The 27,980-nt window shown below is 40.3% G+C and overlaps 1 protein-coding gene across 9 annotated transcripts in view; it reads left to right on the top strand.

The window, feature by feature from the left end:
• Cep85l (centrosomal protein 85-like) overlaps positions 1–27,980 on the top strand; it is a 171,069-nt gene that overhangs the window by 123,053 nt on the left and 20,036 nt on the right. For all 9 annotated transcript variants that reach the window (XM_063278909.1, XM_017601525.3, XM_017601526.3 and 6 more), the window contains 3 exons: positions 3,719–3,840; positions 11,691–11,808; positions 27,272–27,451. In XM_063278909.1, the coding sequence (XP_063134979.1) occupies positions 3,719–3,840; positions 11,691–11,808; positions 27,272–27,451 (420 nt within the window). The remainder of the gene's footprint in view (positions 1–3,718; positions 3,841–11,690; positions 11,809–27,271; positions 27,452–27,980) is intronic.

Here is a 27,980-nt window from a genome sequence, read left to right as displayed (position 1 = left end):
CTTCATACCCCTAGAGTATTGGCAGGTCTGAGGGCCAGTGTAACCTGTGGCTGTTAGTAAGTCTGTTCTTGCGTTCTGTGGGGTGGAGGTTATTGGTGTCACGTTTACAGGTGTACGATAGCAGCAGAGTGGCAGTAAGAAAGAACACAGTAGGTAGGGCTTCCACTCCCGCATCTGCGGTGCACGCCTGTGGGCCGGAGCTGCTCTAGGACGGTCGTCTTCTCTTTGGATTATCATAGTGTTTCACCCGTGAGAAGCTTTTTCAGCATGCTGATTTTTTTGTCTATTGTCTTTCTGGTTTAAACTTCCTTGATTTCTGGTTTTGGACTTATTTTCTTCTATGTCCTTGCTTCAAATGTTGTGAGAGTTAGTTTTAGTTGGCACCTTGGCAAGATCTAAGCGTATGGGCACCCCTGTGAGGTTTTATCACAGTTATGGTTTGTATATACTTGGCCCATGTGGTGGCACTATCAGAAGGTGTGACACTGTTGGAGTAGCTGTGCCACTGTGGGTGTGGGCTTTAAGGCTCTCACCCTAGCTGCCTGAAATCCAGTTTTTCACTAGCAGCTTTCAGATGAAGGTGTTGAACTCTCAGCTCTGCCTGCACCATGCCTGCCTAGATCCTGCCATGTTTTCACCTTGGTGATAATGAACTGAACCTCTGAACCTGTAAGCCAGCCTCACTTAAATGCTGTCCTATAAGAGTTGTCCTGGTCATGGTGTCTGTTCACACCAGTAACACTCTAAGACAGAGATAGAAGACCCATCCTAACCATGACTGGAACGATTTGATAGGATGGGATTCTGGACTGAATAAAGAGGAGACAGTGAGCTGAGCACCAGCATTTCTCATTGCTCTCTAATTCCTGAGTTTGGGTGCAGTGGAACCAGCTACTCCAAGCTCTTGCTGCTGTGGCATTTCTGTTATGAGGGACTGTGAGCCAAGATAAACCCTTCCTTTCTTAAATTGATTTTGCAGAGCATTTTATCACAGGAACAACAAAATAGTAATAGAGCTATATTTTCTTGTTTCTAATTTCACTTATTGCCATACAGTTCTTGTTCGTTCTCTCTCTCTCTCTCTCTCTCTCTCTCTCTCTCTCTCTCTCTCGCTGATTTTTAAACACCCTTTGATATTTTCATTCAGTTCAATTCACATTTTATTTAGAAGAAGTTTAATTGCAGTGATGCCAAAATGAGAGAGAATGGACCTGGGGTGGGCTTCTGAAACTTCAAAGTTATACACTATCTCCAATAAGGTACCACTTCCTCCAGCAAGGGCATACCCCCTAAGCCTTACCAAACCATTGTACCCACTGTGAATCAAAAATTCAAGCATCTGAGCCATTTTCATTCAACCCAGCACATTACGTTACTCAAAAGTTTGGACTTCATTCAAACCCTCCTTATTTTATTAATATAAACATTACCCAAGAAATTATTAAAAAATTGACAGTTTCTTAGGAAATCATTAATTTTATTAGTTATAGAGTTGTTGATATATACTGTGTCAATAAATGCATTAGAGAAACTTCAGAGGGGGAACCAAAATGTGTCCACCACGGCGCAGTAATGATTGAAGCCTCCTCTTGTATTAGTTTGGGCGAAGTGAGCCTCAGCTTGAGTTCTTCATTTCCCCCTGTGTGTCTTCTGTCTGTCCAAAGTCTGTGTTTGCTGATGGATAGACTGCTGTATGTCTGATCTGTCTGTCCCTGCTGCCTGAGTTTGTTCTGAGTCTGTCACCTGTCTGGGTCTCTGTCTTGTACCTATCCCTAATAAAGAACTTTTTTCTGTGTTTGTTGAATGGATAAGAAAACATGGCATAGAAAAGAAATTAGGGATTCTTGATTGAAATCTTTAATAGAATTTTGCAAGCACAGAAATGAACTGACATCCAGAATAGCACTCAAAACCTCTCAGAAGTTATCAACCTTTATCGACTTCCAACATTTATGGTGGATATTTGTTTTGTTTACTTGTAACCTGTTGGCTGCTATTAGCCAATGATTACCATAACATACATATACATGCATACATACATGTATTCTGAGTCAGCTAGGTAGTTTTGGAGAGCTGATTTGCAGAGGAAGTAGCTAATGAGAAGATACCATTCATAGGTAGACTACAGTCCTCAAACATTTGTGTATTGGAATAGAGCTCCCTATTTGCTGCATGTGGGGTGCTCTCAACAGTGGGTTCAGCAGTAGAGAGGGGAAAAAATGAAAGGAAGTGGGCGGAGCTGAGCCATCAACCACAAGGAAATATTGTTTCAGCAACAGGTACACACAGGCTTTTGACCCCGTTTATAGTACCAGACTTAAATTTCCTCCTATGGGTCAGTTCTCAAATTCAATAAAAAATGTTGGATTCCTCCACTGTTCACCAGTGGCTACATATTGCCAAGCTGGCTGTAGTGTAGCATACAGGGTCTTTAACTGAATATCGTGGATGGCAGTTTGCCTGCAGTAGCCAATTGAGTATCTTGTAACACTGAAAGCTCGTGAGCAGCGGGGAAGCTTACCGCCCAGTTCCTGGTGGATTCTCTCGGTCCTGCAAACAGAGCTCAAGGTGTCTCCAGCAATAGATTCGCCATCTGGAGGCAAATCGCAATAGTGGCGATTGCCTGTATTATGTCAAAGGACTGGAGTCTCCTGGACCAACAGCTTCTAGAGGGAGACCCACCTGTGGCTGTGAACTTTTACTCAATGACTTACGGTTTCTGGTAGCAGTTTTGTTCCCATGTAATACCTCACTCAGAGTCTTACTTTTAAATTAGTTTAGCAAGTGTCAGGTTTGTTTTGTATTCATGTAGTTCTGACATCTTCTGTCCACAGTCTCTTTATCTTCTTACCCATTCCTTCTCTTCAACCTTCCACTCTTCCTTCCGCTTTCATAGCTCACATACTCTGGCACCTACCATCTTCTTATTAATTAATTAATAAGTAATAAAGTAAGTAAATAAATTAATAATCAATAAAAGAAATTTTACTACATTTTCATATTGGTTTTTATTATTGTTGATATATGTTAAGTATTTGAAATTTTTCTTAAAGTCTAAATACATTTTTGCTAGATTTTACAATTATAGTGGAAGCAAATAACCATCTAAATAATAATAGCTATTTGTGGGTAATGTTTTATACCTTGGGAAATATTTGTGATTTTGCAATGCTAATGAAGTTAAATGATGATCTGATCATGACGTTTACTGTCTGGGTACTCAGGGGCTGTGGTTATCTCTTCCTGGTAATGTTTACTTGAGCCGTAGAAGTGCCTCCCGAGGTAATAACTGACTGTTTGTCAGAAAACTTCTACTTGTATATGATTGAGAACTGGGCAGGAGAGGCTTAGTTACTGCTTCTAGCTACTAAAGCTCTTTCCGATTGTCCTAAAGGATAAGTGATCAATGAAGGCATTTTAAGTTGGTTCACCATTGAGGGTCAGGGCAGGAACTCAGGGATAGAGACTGGAGGCAGGACCCTGGAAGGTCTGCTTGCTGGCTTCTCTGGCTGGCTTTGGGTTGTTTTTTTGTTTGTTTGTTTTGTTTTTGTTTTTGTTTTTGTTTTGTTTTGTTTTGTTTTTTAATGTGGGGGTGGGGCAGAGGAGAGAGATATTTGTTTGTTTGCTTGATTCTTAATGGAAAGCATTGGGAAAATACTGGACGATATGCAGATGTTCCCTTTAGAAAACATAGTCAATATGTAAATTTTTTGTGCAGGTTTTGACTGGATCATCTCGTCAGACTTATTCACCTCCTGGTTTCCAGGATTTCAGTAAATGGGAATCAGTGCTGAAAATAAAAGAAGGACTTCTGAGGCAGAAGGAAATTGTAATTGATAGGTGAGTCTGCTTTTTAATTACTCACAATTTCAGACAACAACAGTTTAGATCAGTGAAACAATTGCAGTTGCTTTCACTACTTAAAATGTGAAATTACAAACAAATTAATGTCCCATGTGTGCCCGCTCCAGTCCCACGGCATGCAGGAGCTCTCAGAACTGAGGCTAGGTTTGTCTGTTTGATTTCTGACAGGCTTTCCACTTGCTATAGTGAAACTCATGGCTTAGAAGATATTCTCTGTCCTGTCTTCGTATGCTACATTGAGCTGTCAGAGCTGCAAGGTGGTATCTTTAGATGTCTTTAGAGATTGTCAAATTTGGAAAGCCACACTAAAATCATGAGTTCTTTTGACTACTATATATTAGATTGGAGACCACCTAAATATGAAAAGGATATATTTTAAAATTTACATTGTCTAGAGTAAGAATTATGGAAGCATTTCTTTTGTAACATTGCAAGAACTTTTAATATTTTAGTACCAAAGTTATCAAGAAGAATTCATTTTGTTTCAATAGAAAGTCGATTGATTATTCTGAGCAAGGTATCATAAGGTTAATGCATTATGTTATCTTTAAAATATATGGGTGTATATCATTTATGTCTACGCTTGAAATTATCAAGGGTGTTTTATTAAGATACTTAAGAAAACATTTGAGAAAGGGATTTTTTTTTCTGAAACCAGTGTCATTTGTTGTTTATATTTGTGTGAGGCAATGGGACAAACAAAGGAAGGCAAAGATGGCTGGAAACAGCCAGAGGAGAATGGGTGGGAGTAGAGAAGGAAACAGCCAGAGGAGAATGGGTGGGAGTAGAGAAGGAAACAGCCAGAGGAGAATGGGTGGGAGTAGAGAAGGAAACAACCAGAGGAGAATGGGTGGGAGTAGGGAAGGAAACAGCCAGAGGAGAATGGGTGGGAGTAGGGAAGGAAACAGCCAGAGGAGAATGGGTGGGAGTAGGGAAGGAAACAGCCAGAGGAGAATGGGTGGGAGTAGGGAAGGAAACAGCCAGAGGAGAATGGGTGGGAGTAGGGAAGGAAACAGCCAGAGGAGAATGGGTGGGAGTAGGGAAGGAAACAGCCAGAGGAGAATGGGTGGGAGTAGAGAAGGAAACAGAGAAGAATGGGTGGGAGTAGAGAAGGAAACAGCCAGAGGAGAATGGGTGGGAATAGAGAAGGAAACAGCCAGAGGAGAATGGGTGGGAGTAGGGAAGGAAACAGCCAGAGGAGAATGGGTGGGAGTAGGGAAGGAAACAGCCAGAGAAGAATGGGTGGGAGTAGGGAAGGAAACAGCCAGAGGAGAATGGGTGGGAGTAGGGAAGGAAACAGCCAGAGAAGAATGGGTGGGAGTAGGGAAGGAAACAGACAGAGGAGAATGGGTGGGAGTAGAGAAGGAAACAGCCAGAGAAGAATGGGTGGGAGTAGGGAAGGAAACAGCCAGAGAAGAATGGGTGGGAGTAGAGAAGGAAACAGCTAGAGGAGAATGGGTGGGAGTAGGGAAGGAAACAGCTAGAGGAGAATGGGTGGGAGTAGGGAAGGAAACAGCTAGAAGAGAATGGGTGGGAATAGAGAAGGAGTTTAACAGAGCATCAGCTGCCCAGAGCCTGAGCAAAGGCAGAGGACAAGCAGCAGCTTCTTCCAAAAAGGTTTTCCTCTCTCATTGGACTAGGGATTGAGAGTTCAAGGGTAGGCTTCTCAGGGCTAGAGACACAGCTTAGTACTAAAATGCTTGTCACAGAAGCACATGACCTTGGGCTCAGTACCCAATAACATAAAGGGGGATTAAAGAATGCTAGTATTTGCTGAATGATCAGTCAAAAGTTAAGGGGATTGGGGACATCTCAGTTGTAGAGTAGTTACCTAAACTACATAGTACCCTAGGTTTGCTACTGAGAACCATCTAAGACTGGTTGTAGTTGGAATGCTGTATTCCTTGCACTCAGAAGGTAGAGACAAGAGCGTAGGAGGAACATGAGTTCAAGGCTGTTATTGGCTACATAGCACATTGCAGGCCAGCTTGGCTACATGGGATAGGGAGAGGGAGAAGAGAGAGAAAGGAGTGGGGGGGGGGAGGTAGAGAGGGAGGGAGGGAGGAGAGGGGGAATGAGGGAAGGAGGAATTGAAAATAGTAGACTGCTCAGCAAGAACAAACCAGAAAAGACATCTAAACCAACATTAATTACAGCACATAATCTATCAGAAACATGGGCTGGGGTGGTATGGCAAAGCAATATGTCTTCTTCAAAAGATGTTACTTCTTCAACTATTGAACTCAAATAGATTGTAATGAGTGAAACGCCAGATTAAGATTTCAAATGTTTTCTGGTAAAAATGATGAAAGATAAGAAAGAGGATCTGGAATCAGAGGAGAGAGTTAACAGAAGGGTTGGGAAAAATCAACAGCATGGATGAAAATTCGGCAGCATAAATAGGAATTGGAGGTTTTGACAAATAGTGTTGGACATGAAAAACTCAATCAACCAGAAACCATCATTAGTAGGCTTGACCAAGAAGACAAAGTAGGAGGAGGAAGAGGAGGAGGTAGAGGAGGAAGAGGAGGGGGAGGAGGAGGAATAGTCATCAAAAATGGAAGATGGGGTTGATGAAACGCTACATGCAAACATCAGTAAAGAACTGCGTGAGTAGTGTTTTAAGAACTCTGGGATATGATGAGCAGACCAAATCTAAGAAGCCTTGGGATAGAATAAGATGATGAGATAAACGTTAACGACATACCTGATCTAGTCAATGAGATTATTGCACAGAATTCTCAAGCCTTAAAAATGAGATAGATGTTAAATACTAGCCATCAGAGAGATCAAACCAGTATTGTTTCCCAAAAAAGGACTGTTGATATTATTATTACCTAAGCTAAGACATTAGTAATAACAATGATGATGACGACAATGACGACGATATAGTAAAGGTAGTAGTAGGATACAAATACTAAAGGAAGAGGTTATCTCTATTTGTAGATGACATGATTTCTTTCAGATTGGGGGGATCCTATATGTAAAAGACCATTAAGAGTCCACTTAAAACTCTTAGCCCTGACAAACACTTTCACCAAAGTAACAGAATACAAAATCAAAATAAAAAACTAGTAGCTTTTTTATATAGCAATAGATAAACATGTCAAGAAGTAATGGGAAGATCTCTTTAACAGTAGCATCAACAAAAGTAAAATACCTAGGAATAAACCTAACCAAAGAAATAAACAGTTCTACAGTGAAAACTTTAAGGCATTGAGGAAATTGGGAACAAATAATTAGACTAAAATCCTCCTGTGTTCATGGATTAGCTGAATTAATTTTGTAGAAATGACTAAATTATTCAAAGCAATCTACAACATCAAGAAAATTACCATCAAAATTCCAAAGATATACTTATATAAAATTAGAAAAATATTAATTTAAAATTTCTTTGGGAACTGGGGATGTAGTTCACTTGGTAAAGTGCTTGCCTAACATACACAAATCCCACATTCAGTTCCCATCACCACATAAACGTGTAGTCCTAGCACTCTAGACATAGGGGAAGCAGATAAGGAGCTCAGGGTCTCATTTAGTGTGACTCTTCTTTGATGGGGTTAGAGAGCTGCAGTGGTTATTGATATAAAGGTAAGTATTAAGAGGACAGGTTGGTAGTATGTCCATGTATCAAGACAATCTAGGTAGGGTCTTCCTGGGCCCATGGCCTGTGCAGCCTGGGTCTTCCACCTGGTTTACTGAGTCAGGCGTGAGTGCTGCCTGCCCACTTCTCCTTGAGGCTCGGATTATTATGGATGATGGCGTGGAAAGACTGTGTGACCCAGAAGTTTCTGTTGCACACATGCATTCATAGCGGCTGTGGTTGCCTGAACAAACCCTGCTCAACATGAAGCCAGTCAAAATTCCAGCATGAGTCTGGGAAGAGATCCTAAAGCCCTACCCCTAGCAGAGGACTATGGGCAGTTGAAGTCTGCTGAAGTGAAAAGTCAGTTTTCTTCCGGGTGTCGTTCCTGGCAGGTTGCCTATCGTGTGGTAGATGACCCTATGCTCATGCACATATGGGAGGCACTAATTGAACTCAGAGTTGTTTTTTTTTTTAAATAAATACATGAAGAAGTTGTAGTGTGGGGTCTAGGAGGAATTAGAAAGAAGAGCATGTGGAGGCATGGCTGGAATCAAAATAGACTATAGATGTATGAGAGTCTGAAAGAATAAATAACATGCAGAAAAGAAGTTCAAGATCACCCATGGGCTCCATAGTGTGTTCAGAGCCAACATGGGATACCTGCTGCTGTCTCTGATCAGTAAGACAAAACAAAACCCTAACAAAATACATTTAGAAGAACAAAATCCCTTAGTAGTTGAGAAGAATAATCATGAGAACAATACCGGAGGTATCAGAGTGCCTGATTTTAAATTATTACAGAAGCACAGTAAGAAATCAGCATGGTATTGTCTCAAAAACAGACATGAAGACTAATAATGAACCTAGAAATAAAATATACAGGTACAGCCACGCTGGTATCAAAACACAGACTGGAGAAAAGACAGTCATGTTTAGAAATGGTATTGGGAAAACTGGATTGTTACATGTAGAAAAATAAAAGTAGGTCCCTGTCTCTGTAAAACTAACCATTCAAAATAGATCAGTGCCTTAGTGCAAACCTGAATGTTTGCAACTGCTAGAGGAACTGCTAGGGTCTAAGTATGAGCAAGGACTTGCTCAGAAGAACAGGGGGTGGTATGAAGAATTGACTGGGGAGCCTGTGTAAGAAACAGAACTTACTGTGAACTACGAATGGGGCAGAGTACAGACATGGTCTTCCCACAAGATGTCCTAGGAAGAATTGCATTAACTGTGTCTTAAGTTTGAGTTTCTGTTGATGTGAAAACACCATAACCATAGCAGCTGGGGGAGGAAAGGGTTTATTCAGCTTACACTTGCACAGCACTGTTCATCATCAAAGGAAGTCAGGGCAGGAACTCAGACAGGGCAGGAACCCAGAGGCAGGAGCTGATGCAGAGGCCATGGAGGGTGCTGCTTACTGGCTTGCTCCCCACGGCTTGCTCATCCTGCTTTCTTATAGAACCCAGGACCACCAGCCCAAGGATAACACCATTCATAATGAGGCTCGGCCCTCCCCAGCAATCACTAATGAAGACAATGACCTACAAGCTTGCCTACAACCTGATGTTACTTAGGGATGTTGTTTTCAGTTGAGGTTCCCTCCTCTCAAATGTCTTTAGCTTGTGTAAATGTGATATAAAACTGTCTAGCACATTGTGAGAAGTGGAAGCACTTGAAAGCAAGGGTGTGAAGGGATGCTCCAGCATGCTCATATTTGTGGGAAAGCCAGTGGAGGAGTATTCTTGACTCTTTGACATCACCAAAGACAACTTTCATAATGTATAACACTAGGCTAGGTATGTTCCCTTCTTACATGTAATTAAGCTAGCTATAAACATCATCTCATGCATTACTTGCTTTAGTAATAAAAATGTGAGGTGCTCTGGGATGCATGGAGACAGCCTCACTGGCTGGGGTGGGTCAAAAATGGACAAACTCCTATAAAAACAATCAGCAGAGTGTGAATACACAACCCACAGAGTGGAAACAAATCTTGCTAATTTTATTTTATATAGAGGATCGAGATCTTGAATATACAGATATTGTAAAAATTAACATTACAACACTGTCATCCAGTCAGTACAGGGCCTAATTAATTGAATAAACCGTTTTCTGAAGGAGAAGCACCGATAGGCATGAATACTTGAACATACTGGGGAGTGTAGATTTAAATTGCTCCCATAGTCCATCTCACTCCAGGCAGAAGGCCTGTCTTTAAGACTCCATATGGCAGCAAATACTGATGAGGAGATTGGAAAAGGTAAATGTAAACTGGTACTGCCACTCTAGGGATCCATAGAGGCGCCTTAAAGCACGGACAGTGGGAATCCCTGTGGTCCAGTCATACCAGTTTGGGCATAGACTTGAAAAACTTCTCAGTCAACACACCATAAAGATACTTTTTACATTCATATTTATCATTAAACTATTCACAGTAATCCAGACACAGAATCAGACTAGATGTCTATCAAAAGATGGACATCTTAAAAAATATGGGATATAGACCTCATTCTATGGAATTTTATGCAGCCACAATAAAAAGTGAAGCCATGACATTCAGGAAAATGGATGGACTCTTTTATGTATAGAACCTAAAAGAACCTAAATTTAAAGGTGTGTGTGTGTGTGTGTGTGTGTGTGTGTGTGTGTGTGTGTGTGTGTGTGTGTGAGAGAGAGAGAGAGAGAGAGAGAGAGAGAATGTAGACCATGACACTGGCAATGAGACCATGACAAGGAAGGAAGAGGTCTTAAATGAGGAAGACAATAGAACAATGGAATATATCAAGGAACCAGACATCGGAACCTCCTCGGGGAGCGATGCCAGGGGAGAGAACACCGTGAGCCAAGTGTGACACATGTATGCTGATGCTGTAATGAAACCTACTGCTTTTGTGCTAATCAAAGAGAAAAAAATGAATAGGAAAAATAATATTAATGGTTACTTACGATAAGTATCCTTTGCTTTGACATGGTCAATGTACACTGTAGTGAAGGAAGGATGTTTATTTTGCATTGTAGTTATCAGTTAAATTTGAATATTTAAATACATTTTGATAGTTTACTTTTTACTATAATAGTTTATATCCATATGTATAGCATTATTGAATCAGTATATTTAAATACTCTGTTTGTCTCAGGTGATCGGTTTTGTAGGTCAATACTCACAGTAGACTTAGATTCCACAGGGTCAGGACATGGTCCCCAGCAGTCCTTCCTTTGCCTCAGATGCCAGCCACACATGAGGCACCAGGTCATACTACCCCGGGCAGTTTTCACAACTATGTTAATAGAGAAATAATCTAACCTATCTTGGAATTCGGTACAGGAAAAGAATTAGAATATGTAAAAATTTAGTTTCTGAGGAAAAAATTATAAAAGCAAAAGTGGGTATTTGTTATTTTTGTGGAAAGGATATTTTCCCTATTAATTTTCCTCTGAAGAATACTGTTGAGGAGTTTTGAATATGTAGCTCAGAAATTAATATTTAGACTTCCATTTGTTTACATACACATATATAATATATATAACTGTTGTAAATAGCTTCTTTCACTCTTGCTTTTTGTGTGTGTGTATGTATGTATGCATGTGTGGTATATTCATATTTAGTTATGTGTGTAGGTGCACATGTATGTGCAGTGTGCTCACACCTATGTCGTAGGCCTGAATTTGATCATAGGTGTCTTCTCAGATCGTTGTTCTCCTCTTTATTTATTGAGACAGGCTCTCTAACTGAACCGGGGTTACCGATTCCAGGTAATGTAGCTAGCCAGCCTGCCCAGGGGATCCTCTGTCCTCTTCCTCCTGAACGCTACAAGAGATATGGGTCTGCCTGACATGCATGGGTTCTGGGGATTTGAATGTGTTCTTCCTGCTTGGATGACAAACACTTTATATACTGAGCTATCTCTCCAACCCCATGGTTTTCTATCTTTTTCTTTTCATTTCCTCCCCCCCTCTCTCTTACATAGAAAAAGTGCTTCATTAACTAATTTTCCTCAGTGGTCGAGATGAGACAAAACTTTTACATGTGTAAACCTATCAGCATACTAAAAGTTTTCTTCACTGTTCCTTAGAAAAAGTTTATTCTTCAAGACTGATTTATTTATTTTTTTCTTTTTTTCGGAGCTGGGGACTGAACCCAGGACTTTGTGCTTGCTAGGCAAGCGCTCTACCACTGTGCTAAATCCCCAACTCCAAGTTTATTCTTCATAATGTAATTTCACTTCATGTTTTGCAGGCAGAAGCAACAAATTAACCACCTACATGAAAGGATAAGGGATAATGAACTACGGGCGCAGCATGCTATGCTAGGACATTATGTCAATTGTGAAGACTCCTACATGAGTAGTTTACAGGTGAGACGAAGAACACTTTGTGGTGGATTAGTAAATCTGCACTTGTAGTGTATTTATATCCCGTATTCTGAAGTAACGTGAGTTTGCAGAGCTCCTGCCCAGCGACTCTTCCCTCTCTTCTGTCAGCCTTACTCGCACACACAATGAATGCACTCTCATCAACGTCTGATGTCTGTTCGGAGTTGATGCATATCACAAACACATAAAAATGCATGTGGCTCTGTACATACAGCAATCCTTAAGAATATGCACATTGTTTGTTCTCTACGTTTACATTAATTTTCTACTTTATAGACATCGTAATGTATTCAACCATCTTACATGACAGCTAAGGTTGTTTGCTACTTGGGGATATTACAAATGATGTCACAGTGAATAACCCTTTATTAACATTGTTTTGCTATTCACATCTTTGTAAATTGAAGTTCTGAGAAATGAGATTTCTGTTGTATATATGCATATTTGTATGTTTAATATAGATTTTACAGATGGCTTACTTTCTTAACACGATGATCTCCATTTTATCCATTTTCCTGCACCTAACAGTTTTATTTTCCTTACAGAGGAACAAAACCGTCCTGTATGCATCCATTTCCATTTTTATCTACTATTGATTGGTGTCTAGGTTAGTGCCATGCTTGGACTATGGCAAACAGTGCAGCTTTAAGCGTGGGTGTGGAAGCCTCTGGTGCATGTAGCTTCCTCCTGCGGTGGTGCCGGACCGTGTGTGGGTTGTGGGTTCCTTTTCTGAAGGAGCTCCACACTGCTCTCCGAGCAGCCGCACCTGAGTAGCCTCCCTCCACTGTGCTTACCTCCGCCTGCCCAGCTTTTCTGGCTTTTAGAGGGAATGATGGCCATTCCGACTGGAGTGAGAGAGGGTGTCATGGGTGTATGCTTCCCCATTGCTAAGGTGTTGATAGTGTAACTGTTGGCCATTCTATTCTTTCCTTTGAAAATTGTTCATTTGCTCATTTATTGCTTGGACAATTTGGTGTGGTTTTCTTGTTTGTTTTGTTATAACATTCTTAAAATTCCTTTTAGATTCTTTGTAATAATCCACTGTCAGATGTGTAGTTGCCAAAGACTTTCTCCCATTCTCTAGACTGTCTCTCTACTGCTGAAAATTTAATTTCATACAGTCTCCATTTGTCAATTCTTACAACTATTGTCTGACTTACAGGAAGCCCTTGCCTGTGCCCATATGTTTGGGTATTTTTATCTTTTAGCATTAATTATGTGTGCATATGTGTGTGTGTCCCTGTGACTATGTGGCACGATGAGTGTGGTCAGAATACACTGTAGGAACTGCTTTTCTCAAGCTCAGGTCCTCAGGTTGGCAGTAGAGTCCTTTCCTGGTGACCCTCTCACCCGCCCGATCTTTATGTGTTACGGGTTAAGAATTGCAGAGTTTCGGGTCTGACGTGAAGGTGGTGAATCCTGTGTTTAAAGTGAAGCTGTGTACCTTATGCCTCTTCTCTGGAAGTGAACAGCCAGCTTGCTTAGCACTCTCTTGTTGAAGCGTTTCTTTCCTCCAAAATGTTTTTGGTCCCTTGTCAAAAGCTGGGTGGCTGTAGTGTGTGACTTTGTCTCTGGTTCCACCATTTTACCTTGTACGTATGTCTTTGTGCCAGTATCATGGTAATTTTGTTACTGTGGATCTGTGGTATAATTTGACATTAGCTGATATGGGTCCTTCAGTGTTGTTCTTAGAATTGCTTTTGCTATTTAGGTTTTTTGGTGCTTTCATATTTCATTTTTTTCTAGTTCTGTGAAGAATTATAGGATTTAAAAAAAAACACAGAGATCGCACTGTTAATAATTTACCATCTCCATAGTTTTAATTCTGCCATTCTGTTACCATGGTGTCGGGGGTGGGAGTGAGGGGTCTATCAGTGTGCTAGTTTCTTTTAAAAGAAAAATTTCAATTTCTGTGGTTACGGATGCCATTATAGGCTTTTGTATTTTAGCTTCTTGGTCTTTGCCACTGAACTTTATGATTATGGATAGCTCTAGAAGTCAATGCACCCACTGTACTGTCGGACCTTAAGGTTCCAAGATGCTGTGGTCACAGTCTCGATGTTAACAGTAGGCTGCACTGCTCTGTACCTGTACTGCCTGACTCCCCTGCCACTTGCACTTTCAGGCTTGTCCCTGTCTGGTCCTTTCTTCTCCATTATTAGCGAAGCCTCTCACCTTGGGGCTCTCCGATTGACTTCTGTCTCTGAATTAGAACTGTAAGTTCTTGGTTCACAAATCCCCAGAGTAGCTCAGTTTTAAATAACACTTTCTCTGTCAAAATGGCACCTGGACACCCCTCTGAGCCACACGAATGACAAAATGGAACTTTCCCCCACAGAGTCTTTCTCACCAAAACCCACAAATGAATGTGCAGTTTGCAGAAGGTGTGCAGTGACTCGTGGTTGGGACCACTCGTCTTTATTAACCATGGCTGCCTGGCTTACCCTCTGGGTGAGGCTTCTCACTCTTGTTGCCCTTCTGTTATCCCCAATGCTCGTCTGTCCTATTATTCAATCGGTGACTCTCCAGCTCTACTCTCTGTGGTTTGGAATTGAAAATCTTAATTAAAACTACTGTGATGCAGAGCTGGAGGGAGAGCCCAGTGTGGGAACGTGGTGCTCTTGCAGAGGACCCAGGTTCAGCTCCAAGCACGACTGTCTGAAATACCAGTCCCAGGGGTCTGATGCTCCCTTGTGGCTTCTGTGGACACTGTATGCATGTGGAGCACTTACATACATGTAGACAAAACACTCATATACAAAAAATACACTGACGATCACTCTAATAGAAATTCTTTGTAAATCCCAATACTTTCATTTCTTTAATTTTTTTACTATGAAGTTTTCTTAATTCTACTGAATGTTTCATGAGTTTCACCTTTATCCGTGATCCTGTTTAACATTCAACATCCAAAGCACAGTGATAATAGAACATGGCTATCTATTCCTTCCTTATATAGTCTTTGTTTTCAGTTGAAATTAGTCACACCATTTCCCCTTTCCCTTTCCCTCTAGCCCTCCTAGCAGTCTCCTGCAAAACTTTTCCATATCCTGCACTCTAAAATTGATAATGTCTATTGCTTTGATTGTATTTGTTATATGAATACTATGTGTATATGTATGCATATGTATGTATATGTATATAAATAACCTGCCGACTCTGTTCTGTTTTTTTCACATATATGGTGTCAAGGCTCACCAGTCTTCATTAGACAACCAATAGGGTGCTCATCTCTGTGCGAGGCTAATTATCCTTCTCCCAGCAGGCAGTGGTTGCCCTGTAGTTCTTTTCTAGGGATGGAAACCCATGAAAACTTTTCTCCTTTTATATTAACAGGCCCATCGAAGCTGCCGTTGTTTGTACAGCCATGTGTAGGAGAGATTGCTGTACTGCAGATTTCCTGATATTCTGGCTATTAAAACTTTTCTGCCTCCTCCTCTTGCAATGTTCCCCGAGCCACACATGCAGGAGCTGCAATGCAGTTGTATCCACTGGGGATAGGCTCCCCATGATCTGTGTAAAGAACTGTGACCAGAGCATAACATTATGAATAGGCCTCGCTTGCCTGTATAACCCGTGGGAAGATAGATATAGGGTCTGTGATGATTTAAATGCATATGGCCACATTCTTCAATTATTTCTCTCCCTTTAAGAGTCCCCCCGCTTTAAAACTCATTTCCTTATTTTTCTATATACATTTAGCAATTGCCTATTTTTTTCAAAAGAAAAATACAGTTGTTCTTTTCATTGGAATTAAAAAATGACAAATGAACATTGCTGGGAGATAACAAGCTTTTGTTTGTAGAATTATTTTGTTGTTGTTAAGGTCTTTATTCCTAGATGTCAAAACTTGTTTGAAGTGGACTTTTCCTCTATTGTACCCTTAAATGTGTGTGTGTGTGTGTGTGTGTGTGTGTGTGTGTGTGTGTGTGTGTGCGCGCGCGCGCGCGCATGTGTTTAATAGAGTTTATTTAGGGCATGGGGAGGGGAGTAGAGGATAGAGTAGAGACAGAGAGAGGCAAAGGAGAGGGAGAGGGGGAGGGAGGGGGGGAAGAGGGAGGAGAGAAAGAGAGAGGCCAGCCAGAAACATGGAGAGAGAGAGAGAGAGAGAGAGAGAGAGAGAGAGAGAGAGAGAGAGGAGAGGAGAGGAGAGGAGAGGAGAGGAGAGGAGAGGAGAGGAGAGGAGAGGAGAGGAGAGGAGAGGGAGAGGGAGAGGAGAGGAGGAGAGGAAGAGAAGAGAAGAGAAGAGAAGAGAAGAGAAGAGAGTGGGGAGGGGAATGGGGAGAGAATGGACAGAGAGGGTAAGAGTAAGAGGGTAAGAGAGTAAGAGCCAAATATGTTATTTGTAAAAAATTAAGTTAATTGGACATTGAAATCAGAAAATACTAAAAACCAAGTAGCTATAAGACTTACGCAAGTTATAGACATTAGCATGGTTATGTAGCTTTCTTTTTTAAACTTTGATTCCACATATAGCATACTATTTCCTTTCCTATTTGTAATCTGCTTTATTTCAATTATAAAACAGCAGGTTCCTGTGGGATAATCCTGAGATTGATAGTATAGTTATGTGAAAGAGTGTTATTGTGCTAAATAATTAGTGTAATTTCCTTTGAAAACAGTATTTTTAGTAGAACCATTCAACATTTCCTTATAACTTCATCCTGAATAAATGTTGTTTTTATATTATATAATTTTTGCAGTAATTGTTTTTTGGGCTGTTTTGTTTTGTTTTAAGGTATGTGAACAGCGTTTGAGGCCAGCAGATGGCTCTCTAAGTCAGCTTATCAATGATTTCTTTTGTAGTTCCGCCTCTCCTGTATGGGGACTCAGGTCTCCAGTTTAGATGATCCAGATTCTCTATCACTTTCCTTTCCTAGGTTCTGGTTTTGTTTTGTTTTGAAGATTTTATAGTAATTTTTTTGTGGTCCATTTATGGATTAGTTTAGTGTCATATGGTTTCTGTTTTAGGGTGTTACTAATTCCTTATTTCATGAACTTCTTTAGTAATGTATTAAAGGACTCCAAGTTTCTTTTGTGAGTTCTGACAGTGTTCCATTTCACTGAGTTTATGAAGTTGTCTGGGAGTGGAGGAACTCTATGGAATCTGGAGTTACGTTCCTTGTTTTATATATGACATCAGTCATCTTTGTCGCCTTTCACTGTCTTCTCTTGGCCTACCTCAAAAATTACTGATATTTATTCCCCTCATAAATATGTTCAATTTTTATTTTGTTAAATTTTCTGTATCTCTTATTTTTTTTTTCCCAGCCTTTTACTCTTAGGTAGTATCAGTCTTTGTCACTGAGCTGTGTTTGCTGAATGCAGCAAAATGCTGGGTCCTGTTTATGTATCTAGTCTGTTAGTCTATGTCTTTTTATTGGGGAATTGAATCCATTGTTGAGATATTAAACAATAGGGTTTGTTTCCTGTTATTTTTGTTGTTAAAGGTGAAATTGTTTGTGTCGCTATCTTTGTTGGGAGTTGTTGCAAGAAGATTACTTTCTTGCTTTTCCTAGGGTGTAGTTTTCCTCCTTTTGGTATTTTTTTTTTGAGGAATTTTTTTTATTATTTTTTTTAATTTATTTAATACGTAATAATAATTCTTTGGTTTCCGGGTAAACATCCCCCTCCCCCTCCCCTTCCTTATGGGTGTTCCCCTCCCAACCATCCCCCCATTGCCGCCCTCCCCCCAACAGTCTAGTTCACTGGGGGTTCAGTCTTAGCAGGACCCAGGGCTTCCCCTTCCACTGGTGCTCTTACTAGGATATGCATTGCTACCTATGAGGTCAGAGTCCAGGGTCAGTCCATGTATAGTCTTTAGGTAGTGGCTTAGTCCCTGGAAGCTCTGGTTGCTTGGCATTGTTGTACATATGGGGTCTCGAGCCCCTTCAAGCTCTTCCAGTTCTTTCTCTGATTCCTTCAACGGGGGTCCTAGTCTCAGTTTAGTGGTTTGCTGCTGGCATTCGCCTCTGTATTCTGGCTGTGTCTCTCAGGAGAGATCTACATCCGGCTCCTGTCGGTCTGCACTTCTTTGCTTCATCCATCTTGTCTAATTGGGTGGCTGTATATGTATGGGCCACATGTGGGGCAGGCTCTGAACGGGAGTTCCTTCAGTCTCTGTTTTAATCTTTGCCTTTCTCTTCCCTGCCAAGGGTATTCTTGTTCCCCTTTTAGAGAAGGAGTGAAGCATTCACATTTTGATCATCCGTCTTGAGTTTCATTTGTTCTAGGCATCTAGGGTAATTCAAGCATTTGGGCTAATAGCCCTTTATCAGTGAGTGCATACCATGTATGTCTTTCTGTGTTTGGGTTAGCTCACTCAGGATGATATTTTCCAGTTCCAACGATTTGCCTACGAATTTCATAAAGCCGTTGTTTTTGATAGCTGAGTAATATTCCATTGTGTAGATGTACCATATTTTCTGTATCCATTCCTCTGTTGAAGGGCATCTGGGTTCTTTCCAGCTTCTGGCTATTATAAATAAGGCTGCGATGAACATTGTGGAGCACGTGTCTCTTTTATATGTTGAGGCATCTTTTGGGTATATGCCCAAGAGAGGTATGGCTGGATCCTCAGGCAGTTCAATGTCCAATTTTCTGAGGAACCTCCAGACTGATTTCCAGAATGGTTTTACCAGTCTGCAATCCCACCAACAATGGAGGAGTGTTCCTCTTTCTCCACATCCTCGCCAGCATCTGCTGTCACCTGAGTTTTTGATCTTAGCCATTCTCACTGGTGTGAGGTGAAATCTCAGGGTTGTTTTGATTTGCATTTCCCTTATGACTAAAGATGTTGAACATTTCTTTAGGTGTTTCTCAGCCATTCGGCATTCCTCAGCTGTGAATTCTTTGTTTAGCTCTGAACCCCATTTTTTAATAGGGTTATTTGTTTCCCTGCGGTCTAACTTCTTGAGTTCTTTGTATATTTTGGATATAAGGCCTCTATCTGTTGTAGGATTGGTAAAGATCTTTTCCCAATCTGTTGGTTGCCGATTTGTCCTAACCACGGTGTCCTTTGCCTTACAGAAGCTTTGCAGTTTTATGAGATCCCATTTCTCGATTCTTGATCTTAGAGCATAAGCCATTGGTGTTTTGTTCAGGAAATTTTTTCCAGTGCCTATGTGTTCCAGATGCTTCCCTAGTTTTTCTTCTATTAGTTTGAGTGTGTCTGGTTTGATGTGGAGGTCCTTGATCCACTTGGACTTAAGCTTTGTACAGGGTGATAAGCATGGATCAATCTGCATTCTTCTACATGTTGACCTCCAGTTGAACCAGCACCATTTGCTGAAAATGCTATCTTTTTTCCATTGGATGGTTTTGGTTCCTTTGTCAAAAATCAAGTGACCATAAGTGTGTGGGTTCATTTCTGGGTCTTCAATTCTATTCCATTGGTCTATCTGTCTGTCTCTGTACCAATACCATGCAGTTTTTATCACTATTGCTCTGTAATACTGCTTGAGTTCAGGGATAGTGATTCCCCCTGAAGTCCTTTTATTGTTGAGGATAGTTTTAGCTATCCTGGGTTTTTTGTTATTCCAGATGAATTTGCAAATTGTTCTGTCTAACTCTTTGAAGAATTGGATTGGTATTTTGATGGGGATTGCATTGAATCTGTAGATCGCTTTTGGTAAAATGGCCATTTTTACTATATTAATCCTGCCAATCCATGAGCATGGGAGATCTTTCCATCTTCTGAGGTCTTCTTCAATTTCTTTCTTCAGTGTCTTGAAGTTCTTATTGTACAGATCTTTTACTTGCTTGGTTAAAGTCACACCGAGGTACTTTATATTATTTGGGTCTATTATGAAGGGTGTCGTTTCCCTAATTTCTTTCTCGGCTTGTTTCTCTTTTGTGTAGAGGAAGGCTACTGATTTATTTGAGTTAATTTTATACCCAGCCACTTTGCTGAAGTTGTTTATCAGCTTTAGTAGTTCTCTGGTGGAACTTTTGGGATCACTTAAATAAACTATCATATCACCTGCAAATAGTGATATTTTGACTTCTTCTTTTCCGATCTGTATCCCTTTGACCTCCTTTTGTTGTCTGATTGCTCTGGCTAGAACTTCAAGAACTATATTGAATAAGTAGGGGAGAGTGGGCAGCCTTGTCTAGTCCCTGATTTTAGTGGGATTGCTTCAAGTTTCTCTCCATTTAGTTTAATGTTAGCAACTGGTTTGCTGTATATGGCTTTTACTATGTTTAGGTATGGGCCTTGAATTCCTATTCTTTCCAGGACTTTTATCATGAAGGGGTGTTGAATTTTGTCAAATGCTTTCTCAGCATCTAATGAAATGATCATGTGGTTTTGTTCTTTCAGTTTGTTTATATAATGGATCACGTTGATGGTTTTCCGTATATTAAACCATCCCTGCATGCCTGGGATGAAGCCTACTTGATCATGGTGGATGATTGTTTTGATGTGCTCTTGGATTCGGTTTGCCAGAATTTTATTGAGTATTTTTGCGTCGATATTCATAAGGGAAATTGGTCTGAAGTTCTCTTTCTTTGTTGGGTCTTTGTGTGGTTTAGGTATACGAGTAATTGTGGCTTCATAGAAGGAATTTGGGAGTGATCCATCTGTTTCAATTTTGTGGAATAGTTTGGATAATATTGGTATGAGGTCTTCTATGAAGGTTTGATAGAATTCTGCACTAAACCCGTCTGGACCTGGGCTCTTTTTGGTTGGAAGACCTTTAATGACTGCTTCTATTTCCTTAGGAGTTATGGGGTTGTTTAACTGGTTTATCTGTTCCTGATTTAACTTCGGTACCTGATATTTGTCTAGGAAATTGTCCATTTCCTGTAGATTTTCAAGTTTTGTTGAATATAGGTTTTTATAGTAAGATCTGATGATTTTTTGAATTTCCTCTGAATCTGTAGTTATGTCTCCCTTTTCATTTCTGATTTTGTTAATTTGGACACACTCTCTGTGTCCTCTCGTTATTCTGGCTAAGGGTTTATCTATCTTGTTGATTTTCTCAAAGAACCAACTTTTGGTTCTGTTGATTCTTTCTATGGTCCTTTTTGTTTCTACTTGGTTGATTTCAGCTCTGAGTTTGATTATTTCCTGCCTTCTACTCCACCTGGGTGTATTTGCTTCTTTTTGTTCTAGAGCTTTTAGGTGTGCTGTCAAGCTGCTGACATATTCTCTTTCCTGTTTCTTTCTGCAGGCACTCAGCGCTATGAGTTTTCCTCTTAGCACAGCTTTCATTGTGTCCCATAAGTTTGGGTATGTTGTACCTTCATTTTCATTAAATTCTAGAAAGTTTTTAATTTCTTTCTTTATTTCTTCCTTGCCTAGGTTATCATTGAGTAGAGCATTGTTCAATTTCCACGTATATGTGGGCATTCTTCCCTTATTGTTATTGAAGACCAGTTTTAGGCCGTGGTGGTCTGATAGCACGCATGGGATTATTTCTATCTTTCTGTACCTGTTGAGGCCCGTTTTTTGACCAACTATATGGTCAATTTTGGAGAAAGTACCATGAGGAGCTGAGAAGAAGGTATATCCTTTTGCTTTAGGATAGAATGTTCTATAAATATCCGTTAAGTCCATTTGGCTCATGACTTCTCTTAGTCTGTCGACATCTCTGTTCAATTTCTGTTTCCATGATCTGTCCATTGATGAGAGTGGGGTGTTGAAATCTCCCACTATTATTGTGTGAGGTGCAATGTGTGTTTTGAGCTTTAGTAAGGTTTCTTTTACGTATGTAGGTGCCCTTGTATTTGGGGCATGGATATTTAGGACTGAGAGTTCATCTTGGTGGATTTTTCCTTTGATGAATATGAAGTGTCCTTCCTTATCTTTTTTGATGACTTTTAGTTGAAAATTGATTTTATTTGATATTAGAATGGCTACTCCAGCTTGCTTCTTCTGACCATTTGCTTGGAAAGTTGTTTTCCAGCCTTTCACCCTGAGGTAGTGTCTGTCTTTGTCTCTGAGGTGTGTTTCCTGTAGGCAGCAGAATGCAGGGTCCTCGTTGCGTATCCAGTTTGTTAATCTATATCTTTTTATTGGGGAGTTGAGGCCATTGATGTTGAGAGATATTAAGGAATAGTGATTATTGCTTCCCGTTATATTCATATTTGGATGTGAGGTTATGTTTGTGTGCTTTTCTTCTCTTTGTTTTGTTGCCAAGACCATTAGTTTCTTGCTTCTTCTAGGGTATAGCTTGCCTCCTTATGTTGGGCTTTACCCTTTATTATCCTTTGTAGTGCTGGATTTGTAGAAAGATATTGTGTAAATTTGGTTTTGTCATGGAATATCTTGGTTTCTCCATCAATGTTAATTGAGAGTTTTGCAGGATACAGTAACCTGGGCTGGCACTTGTGTTCTCTTAGGGTCTGTATGACATCAGTCCAGGATCTTCTGGCCTTCATAGTTTCTGGCGAAAAGTCTGGTGTGATTCTGATAGGTCTGCCTTTATATGTTACTTGACCTTTTTCCCTTACTGCTTTTAATATTCTTTCTTTATTTTGTGCGTTTGGTGTTTTGACTATTATGTGACGGGAGGTGTTTCTTTTCTGGTCCAATCTATTTGGAGTTCTGTAGGCTTCTTGTATGCCTATGGGTATCTCTTTTTTTAGGTTAGGGAAGTTTTCTTCTATGATTTTGTTGAAGATATTTACTGGTCCTTTGAGCTGGGAGTCTTCACTCTCTTCTATACCTATTATCCTTAGGTTTGATCCTCTCATTGAGTCCTGGATTTCCTGTATGTTTTGGACCAGTAGCTTTTTCTGCTTTACATTATCTTTGACAGTTGAGTCAATGATTTCTAGGGAATCTTCTGCTCCCGAGATTCTCTCTTCCATCTCTTCTATTTTGTTGGTGAGGCTTCTATCTACAGCTCCTTGTCTCTTCTTTTGATTTTCTATATCCAGGGTTGTTTCCATGTGTTCTTTCTTGATTGCTTCTATTTCCATTTTTAATTCCTTCAACTGTTTGATTGTGTTTTCCTGGAATTCTTTCAGGCATTTTTGCGATTCTTCTCTGTAGGCTTCTACTTGTTCTCTAAGGGAGTTCTTCACGTCTTTCTTGAAGTCCTCTAGCATCATGATCAAATATGATTTTGAAACTAGATCTTGCTTTTCTGGTGTGTTTGGATATTCCATGTTTATTTTGGTGGGAGAATTGGGCTCCGATGATGCCATGTAGTCTTGGTTTCTGTTGCTTTGGTTCCTGCGCTTGCCTCCTGCCATCAGATTATCTCTAGTGTTACTTTGTTCTGCTATTTCTGACAGTAGCTAGACCGTCCTATAAGCCTGTGTGTCAGGAGTGCTGTAGACCTGTTTTCCTGTTTTCTTTCAGCCAGTTATGGGGACAGAGTGTTCTGCTTTCGGGCTTGTAGTTTTTCCTCTCTACAGGTCTTTAGCTGTTCCTGTGGGCCTGTGTCTTGAGTTCACCAGGCAGGTCACTTGCAGGGGAGAAGTTGGTCCTACCTGAAGTTCCGAGGCTCAAGTGTGCTCGTGGGGTACTGCCTAAGTACTCTCCGCGGCGGCAGCAACCGAGGAGATCTGCGCCGCTCTTTCCGGGAGCCTCCTTGTACCAGGGTTCCAGATGGCGTTTGGTGTTTTCCTCTGGCGTCTGGATGTGCGCAGAGTGCAGTCTCTTCTGGTTTCCCAGGCGTGTCTGCCTCTCTGTAGGTTTAGCTCTCCCTCCCACGGGATTTGGGTGCAGAGACTGTATCTCTTATTTTTAATTTCATTGATTTTTGGAGGTCTACTTTTCCTTTTTTATTTTGGATTTAACTTTTTTACTTTTTCTAGTTCACTATAATTGGAGACTTAGTTGATTAATTTTAAATCTTATATAAATTCAGGGGTATAAATTTCCTCTGAGAACCACTTTATCACATACTTTATTTATTTCATAAATTGTCAGTTATATTTTAGCTGGGACTTTTTATATTTTCCATGAGAGTTCCTCTTTAAATCATATTTTATTTATCACTGTTTTATTTTGGAATGTCTTAATTGTGTGTGTGTGTGTGTGTGTGTGTGTGTGTGTGTGTTTTCTAGGGTAACTTACCTGTGCTCAGATGACAGGTATTTTGATGAGTTTTCAACTTTCGGGATGTGATTTATGAACCAGAATGTTGATTTCCTGGTGACTGTTTCAAAGGAACTTGAGAAGTCTGTGCTGCAAGAATGATTACTCTGTGTGTCAGTCGCCTGACTGATGGGCTTCAAGCAAGTGTGTCTCCACTGACATTCTGCCTTCTGTGCCTGGCGATCCCGAGGAGCTGTTGAAGGCCTCCAGTGACTATAATGGATTTATGTATTTCTTCTTGCCATTTTGTCACTATCTCTCACTCTACCCCAAGTATTTGGGTGCACTTTTGTGCTATTAAAGACCTTTTTGTATTATTAGATACTTATTGTATTACTTTAAATTGGTGCATTTAAACCAGGGATGTTTATAATGATCACAGGTATGATTGATTTAATAAGCTATTGTGTGTGTAAATATTTTCTATTGTTCTCTGTTACTGTGTTTTGATGTGACACAGTTTTTCTCTTCTGTCATTTTAATTAAACATTTTATATGAGTATTTTTATTTTATATTAATAGTTTTTCTTTAATGAGTGCCCTAGACCTTGCATACACATTTGTAACTGATCTCCATCCCAGTGTCGATAGCCCTGTTAATAAGAGTGTTATGTGTGTATGTAGTAAATACTGACAGCTACATTCCCAGGCCTTGCTTCAGCATTCTCTCGTTCTTTTGCCTCAGTTACACAGTTGATGAAGCCTAGAGTCGTCTGAGAGGACGACTGGTTGAGGAGTTGCCTAGCTCAGGTTGCCTTGTGGCCATGCCTGTGCAGTGTGGTCTTCTTATCAACGTGGATATTGTGAGCTGCACCCTCCCTAGGCAGATGGCCTGACTTATGTATGCAAGCTGCTAAGCTGACTAGCAAGCAGCTTCCTGCCTTGATTTCCCTACATGATGGATTTGACCTGGAAGTATTAGCCAAATAAACTCTTCCTTCCCAATTTGCTCTTGGTCAGAGTGGCTTTTCTAGCAGCAGAATGAAACTAGGACTCTTCTTTGCTTTCCTGTCACCAAAACTAGGTACCAGCCTAAAGGTAGGGACTGCAGAGATTTATAAAACTTAAAAAATCAATTTATTCATCTAAAACTATTTCTGTGTCATTCTTAGAAATTGAGATTGAACTCAGTGCTCGGGGTTCTATAGTAATGTCTCCAAATAGATTTCCAGTTTTCCTTTTTATTTCTCTCTTGGAACCTATCATACCCCAAGTGTGTGTTCTGCCTTTGCTTTAATATTTATTCCGGGGTATCTTTCTTTGTTTTTGGCAGATGTCTTAGGGTTTTTATTGCTTGTTAAAACACCATGGCCCAAAGCACTTGAAAGGAGAGTCAAGGCAGGAGCTCAAGGCAGGAACCTGAGACAGGAACTGAAGCAGAGTCTTTGGAACAAGGCTGCTTGCTTACTAACACCTCCTGGGTTGCTCAGTTTGCTTTCTTTTTTTAAAACAATTTATTTATATTTATTTACATTCCAGTCATTGTGTCCCTGACTCCATCCCATCTCCTACTGATTAGTGGATATTAGCCAAAAAGTACAGAATACCTCGGACACAACCCCCAGACTGTAAGAAGTGTAACAAGTAGAAAGGCCCTAGAGGATGCTTCAGTTCCACTTAGAAGGGGGAAGAAGGCAGAGGGAGGGAGGGATCTGGGTGGGAGGGGGGAAGGGAAGGGAAAAGGGGGAACAGGATCAGACTGGGGGGGACAGGAGAAAACCCAGAGGGCCAAGAGAATGAAAGCAGATAAGCAGCCTGGGAGTGGGAGGGCTCTAGAAATACCAGAGACCTGGGAAGTAAGACTCTCTTAGGACTCATTGAGAGTGACTTTACCAAAATGCCCAACATTGAGGAGAGGGAACTTGAAGAGTCAGTTTGCTTTCTAACCCTCAGGACCACGTGTATATGAATGCCAAGGCTCACAGTAAACTGGACCCCTCCAACCAATCATCAATCAAGACAGTCTCCCCAGACTTGTCTATGGGCTAATTTTATGGAGTCATTTTCTCAATTAAATCCCTTATTCCCAAATATATGTAGGTTTGTGTCAAGTTCACAGACAAACAAACAAACAAACAAAAAACCAAAGAAAAACAGCAGAATTCACCTATTTTCACAGAAATGTCTCAAAAGCCGCTACCCCATTAAAGCACATTTATTATTCATTTTCCAAATGTTATCCTCATTTCCCTCTTCCCCAGTACTTTGTACATTATGTGACCTTTATTTGGCCACCTCATTCCTTATATTGTTTCCTGTGCTATGTTGTCTAAGGGCTTCTCCTTTAAAATCTGAATTCATAAAGGCTAGTGCCAGAGTAGGCAACATTGAAATATTCCTGCTCACGACAAATTGAGTGAATGCCTGCCTTGTAGCAAAACCACAGTGCCTTAGTTCAAAGTCTCTTCTGTATGCCACCTTTCCCTAGCTACTGTTCCTGCCACCATTTTAGTGTTTGGTCTTAACTGTGTGTTTTGAACCTTTTTCTGTAAACTTAATAGCTTTACCATCTTGACCAACAGGGGTATACTTTGTAAATATATGTTGAATTAACAGCAGCTTCTTTGTTAATGTAATACTTTCAGTTTGAGTCATCTAAAGGAATATATGTGTTTTTCTGTCCATCCCTTCCAGATTTTAACCCAAGAAGGATCACCTTTTCCTATAGAAGAATTTGCATCAAACCTTTCTAAAAGGAAGAAACCATATTGTTTTTCCCCCATTCTATGATTATATGAGCACTTGTATGGTGCCAGGCATGATTTTAGACAAATATATAATAACACTCTACCATGAACAAAAACCCACAACATTACGAATCTTAGTTATTAAACCAGTCTTTAATGCTTGTTGAGTTTAAGTAGTTGAAAAGGTTACTTATAAAGAAAATATTCATGCATTTTTTTGAGACAGGGGTCTTAACTATGTAACTCACTCTGGATTTGATCTCCTAATCCTTTTTCCTTCATTTTCAGTGTTGGAATTATGAGAATTTACCACCGCACCCCACTTTTTGTTGTGTTTAATTACTTTCCTAAAAGTTTTGCTTGTATAGGATGAAGGTGTGTAATATATTATCTGCATTTTTAAATGTGCTTTGAAGCCAAATACTAGCTGCCTTTTATTGAATTTTTGATGTGTGCTAGGAGCTTGTCAACTTTTTGTTCAATAAACTTTGCAAAATGGTTTTATTATTTCTGTTTCATAGACGAGCAAACCAAGATTAGAAATACTTAAGTCCCTCAATCATGGTCTGTACCTAGGAAGCAGAAGGACTAGGGTCTAACATGAGGCCAGGCTGTTTTTAAAGCTTAAAGTTGTTTTTTGCACTGTAACCCCTTTCCACTTTGTAAACTTCTGAAGACACATCTACTTTGTTTGTTTCCCCAATAGCCTCAATACGAGAGCAGTTCAGGCCAGACTCCATTTACAGAGCAGCCACTGTCCCATCCCCACCAGGAAGAACTTGAGCAAAAGCTAGCATCTACCGAGAAAGAAGTTTTGCAGCTCAATGAGTTTCTCAAACAAAGAATAAGCCAATTCAGTGAAGAGAAGAAGAAATTAGAGGAAAAGGTGAGTATTTGTGAATGATTGTGATGGATCAATTGCTTTCTTCCCACAGGATGTTTATCATTCGCCCTGTTCTAGGTCTTTTCTCAGGTTATACATTTATATCGTAGTAAAATACTATATGCATCACCCTTCAAGACATCTGTGCTGGCGGCACAGACTGAGCATCTAGTTGAGGATAAGTCTCTACTGTGCCTTTCTAACTAGTACAGAAGCTGTCTCAGCCAGTCGCCCACACCAGCGACCCTGCCTGTCCCTTGTGATTCCTTGCGTCTTGGTCTTACTGACAGTTAAGCATAGGAGAATGAACTGAAGCTGTTTGTTCAGAAAGACATTGCTTCAAGTTATTAAGTTGAATCAGCCCCTTATTATGACAAAATTGATTTTATGTCATTTACATGTAGTAAAAGATCTGTGATCCACAAATGAGAGAAAATATTTAGTATTTATCTTTATGCATCTGGCTTATTTTACTTAATGGAATATCTACATGTGTATTCATATTTCTTCAAATGACATAACCCCATTCTTT

The sequence above is a fragment of the Rattus norvegicus genome, chromosome 20 (assembly GCF_036323735.1).
Source record: "Rattus norvegicus strain BN/NHsdMcwi chromosome 20, GRCr8, whole genome shotgun sequence".
In the NCBI taxonomy this organism is placed as follows: domain Eukaryota; kingdom Metazoa; phylum Chordata; class Mammalia; order Rodentia; family Muridae; genus Rattus; species Rattus norvegicus.
This window is presented reverse-complemented; position numbering and strand designations above follow the sequence as displayed.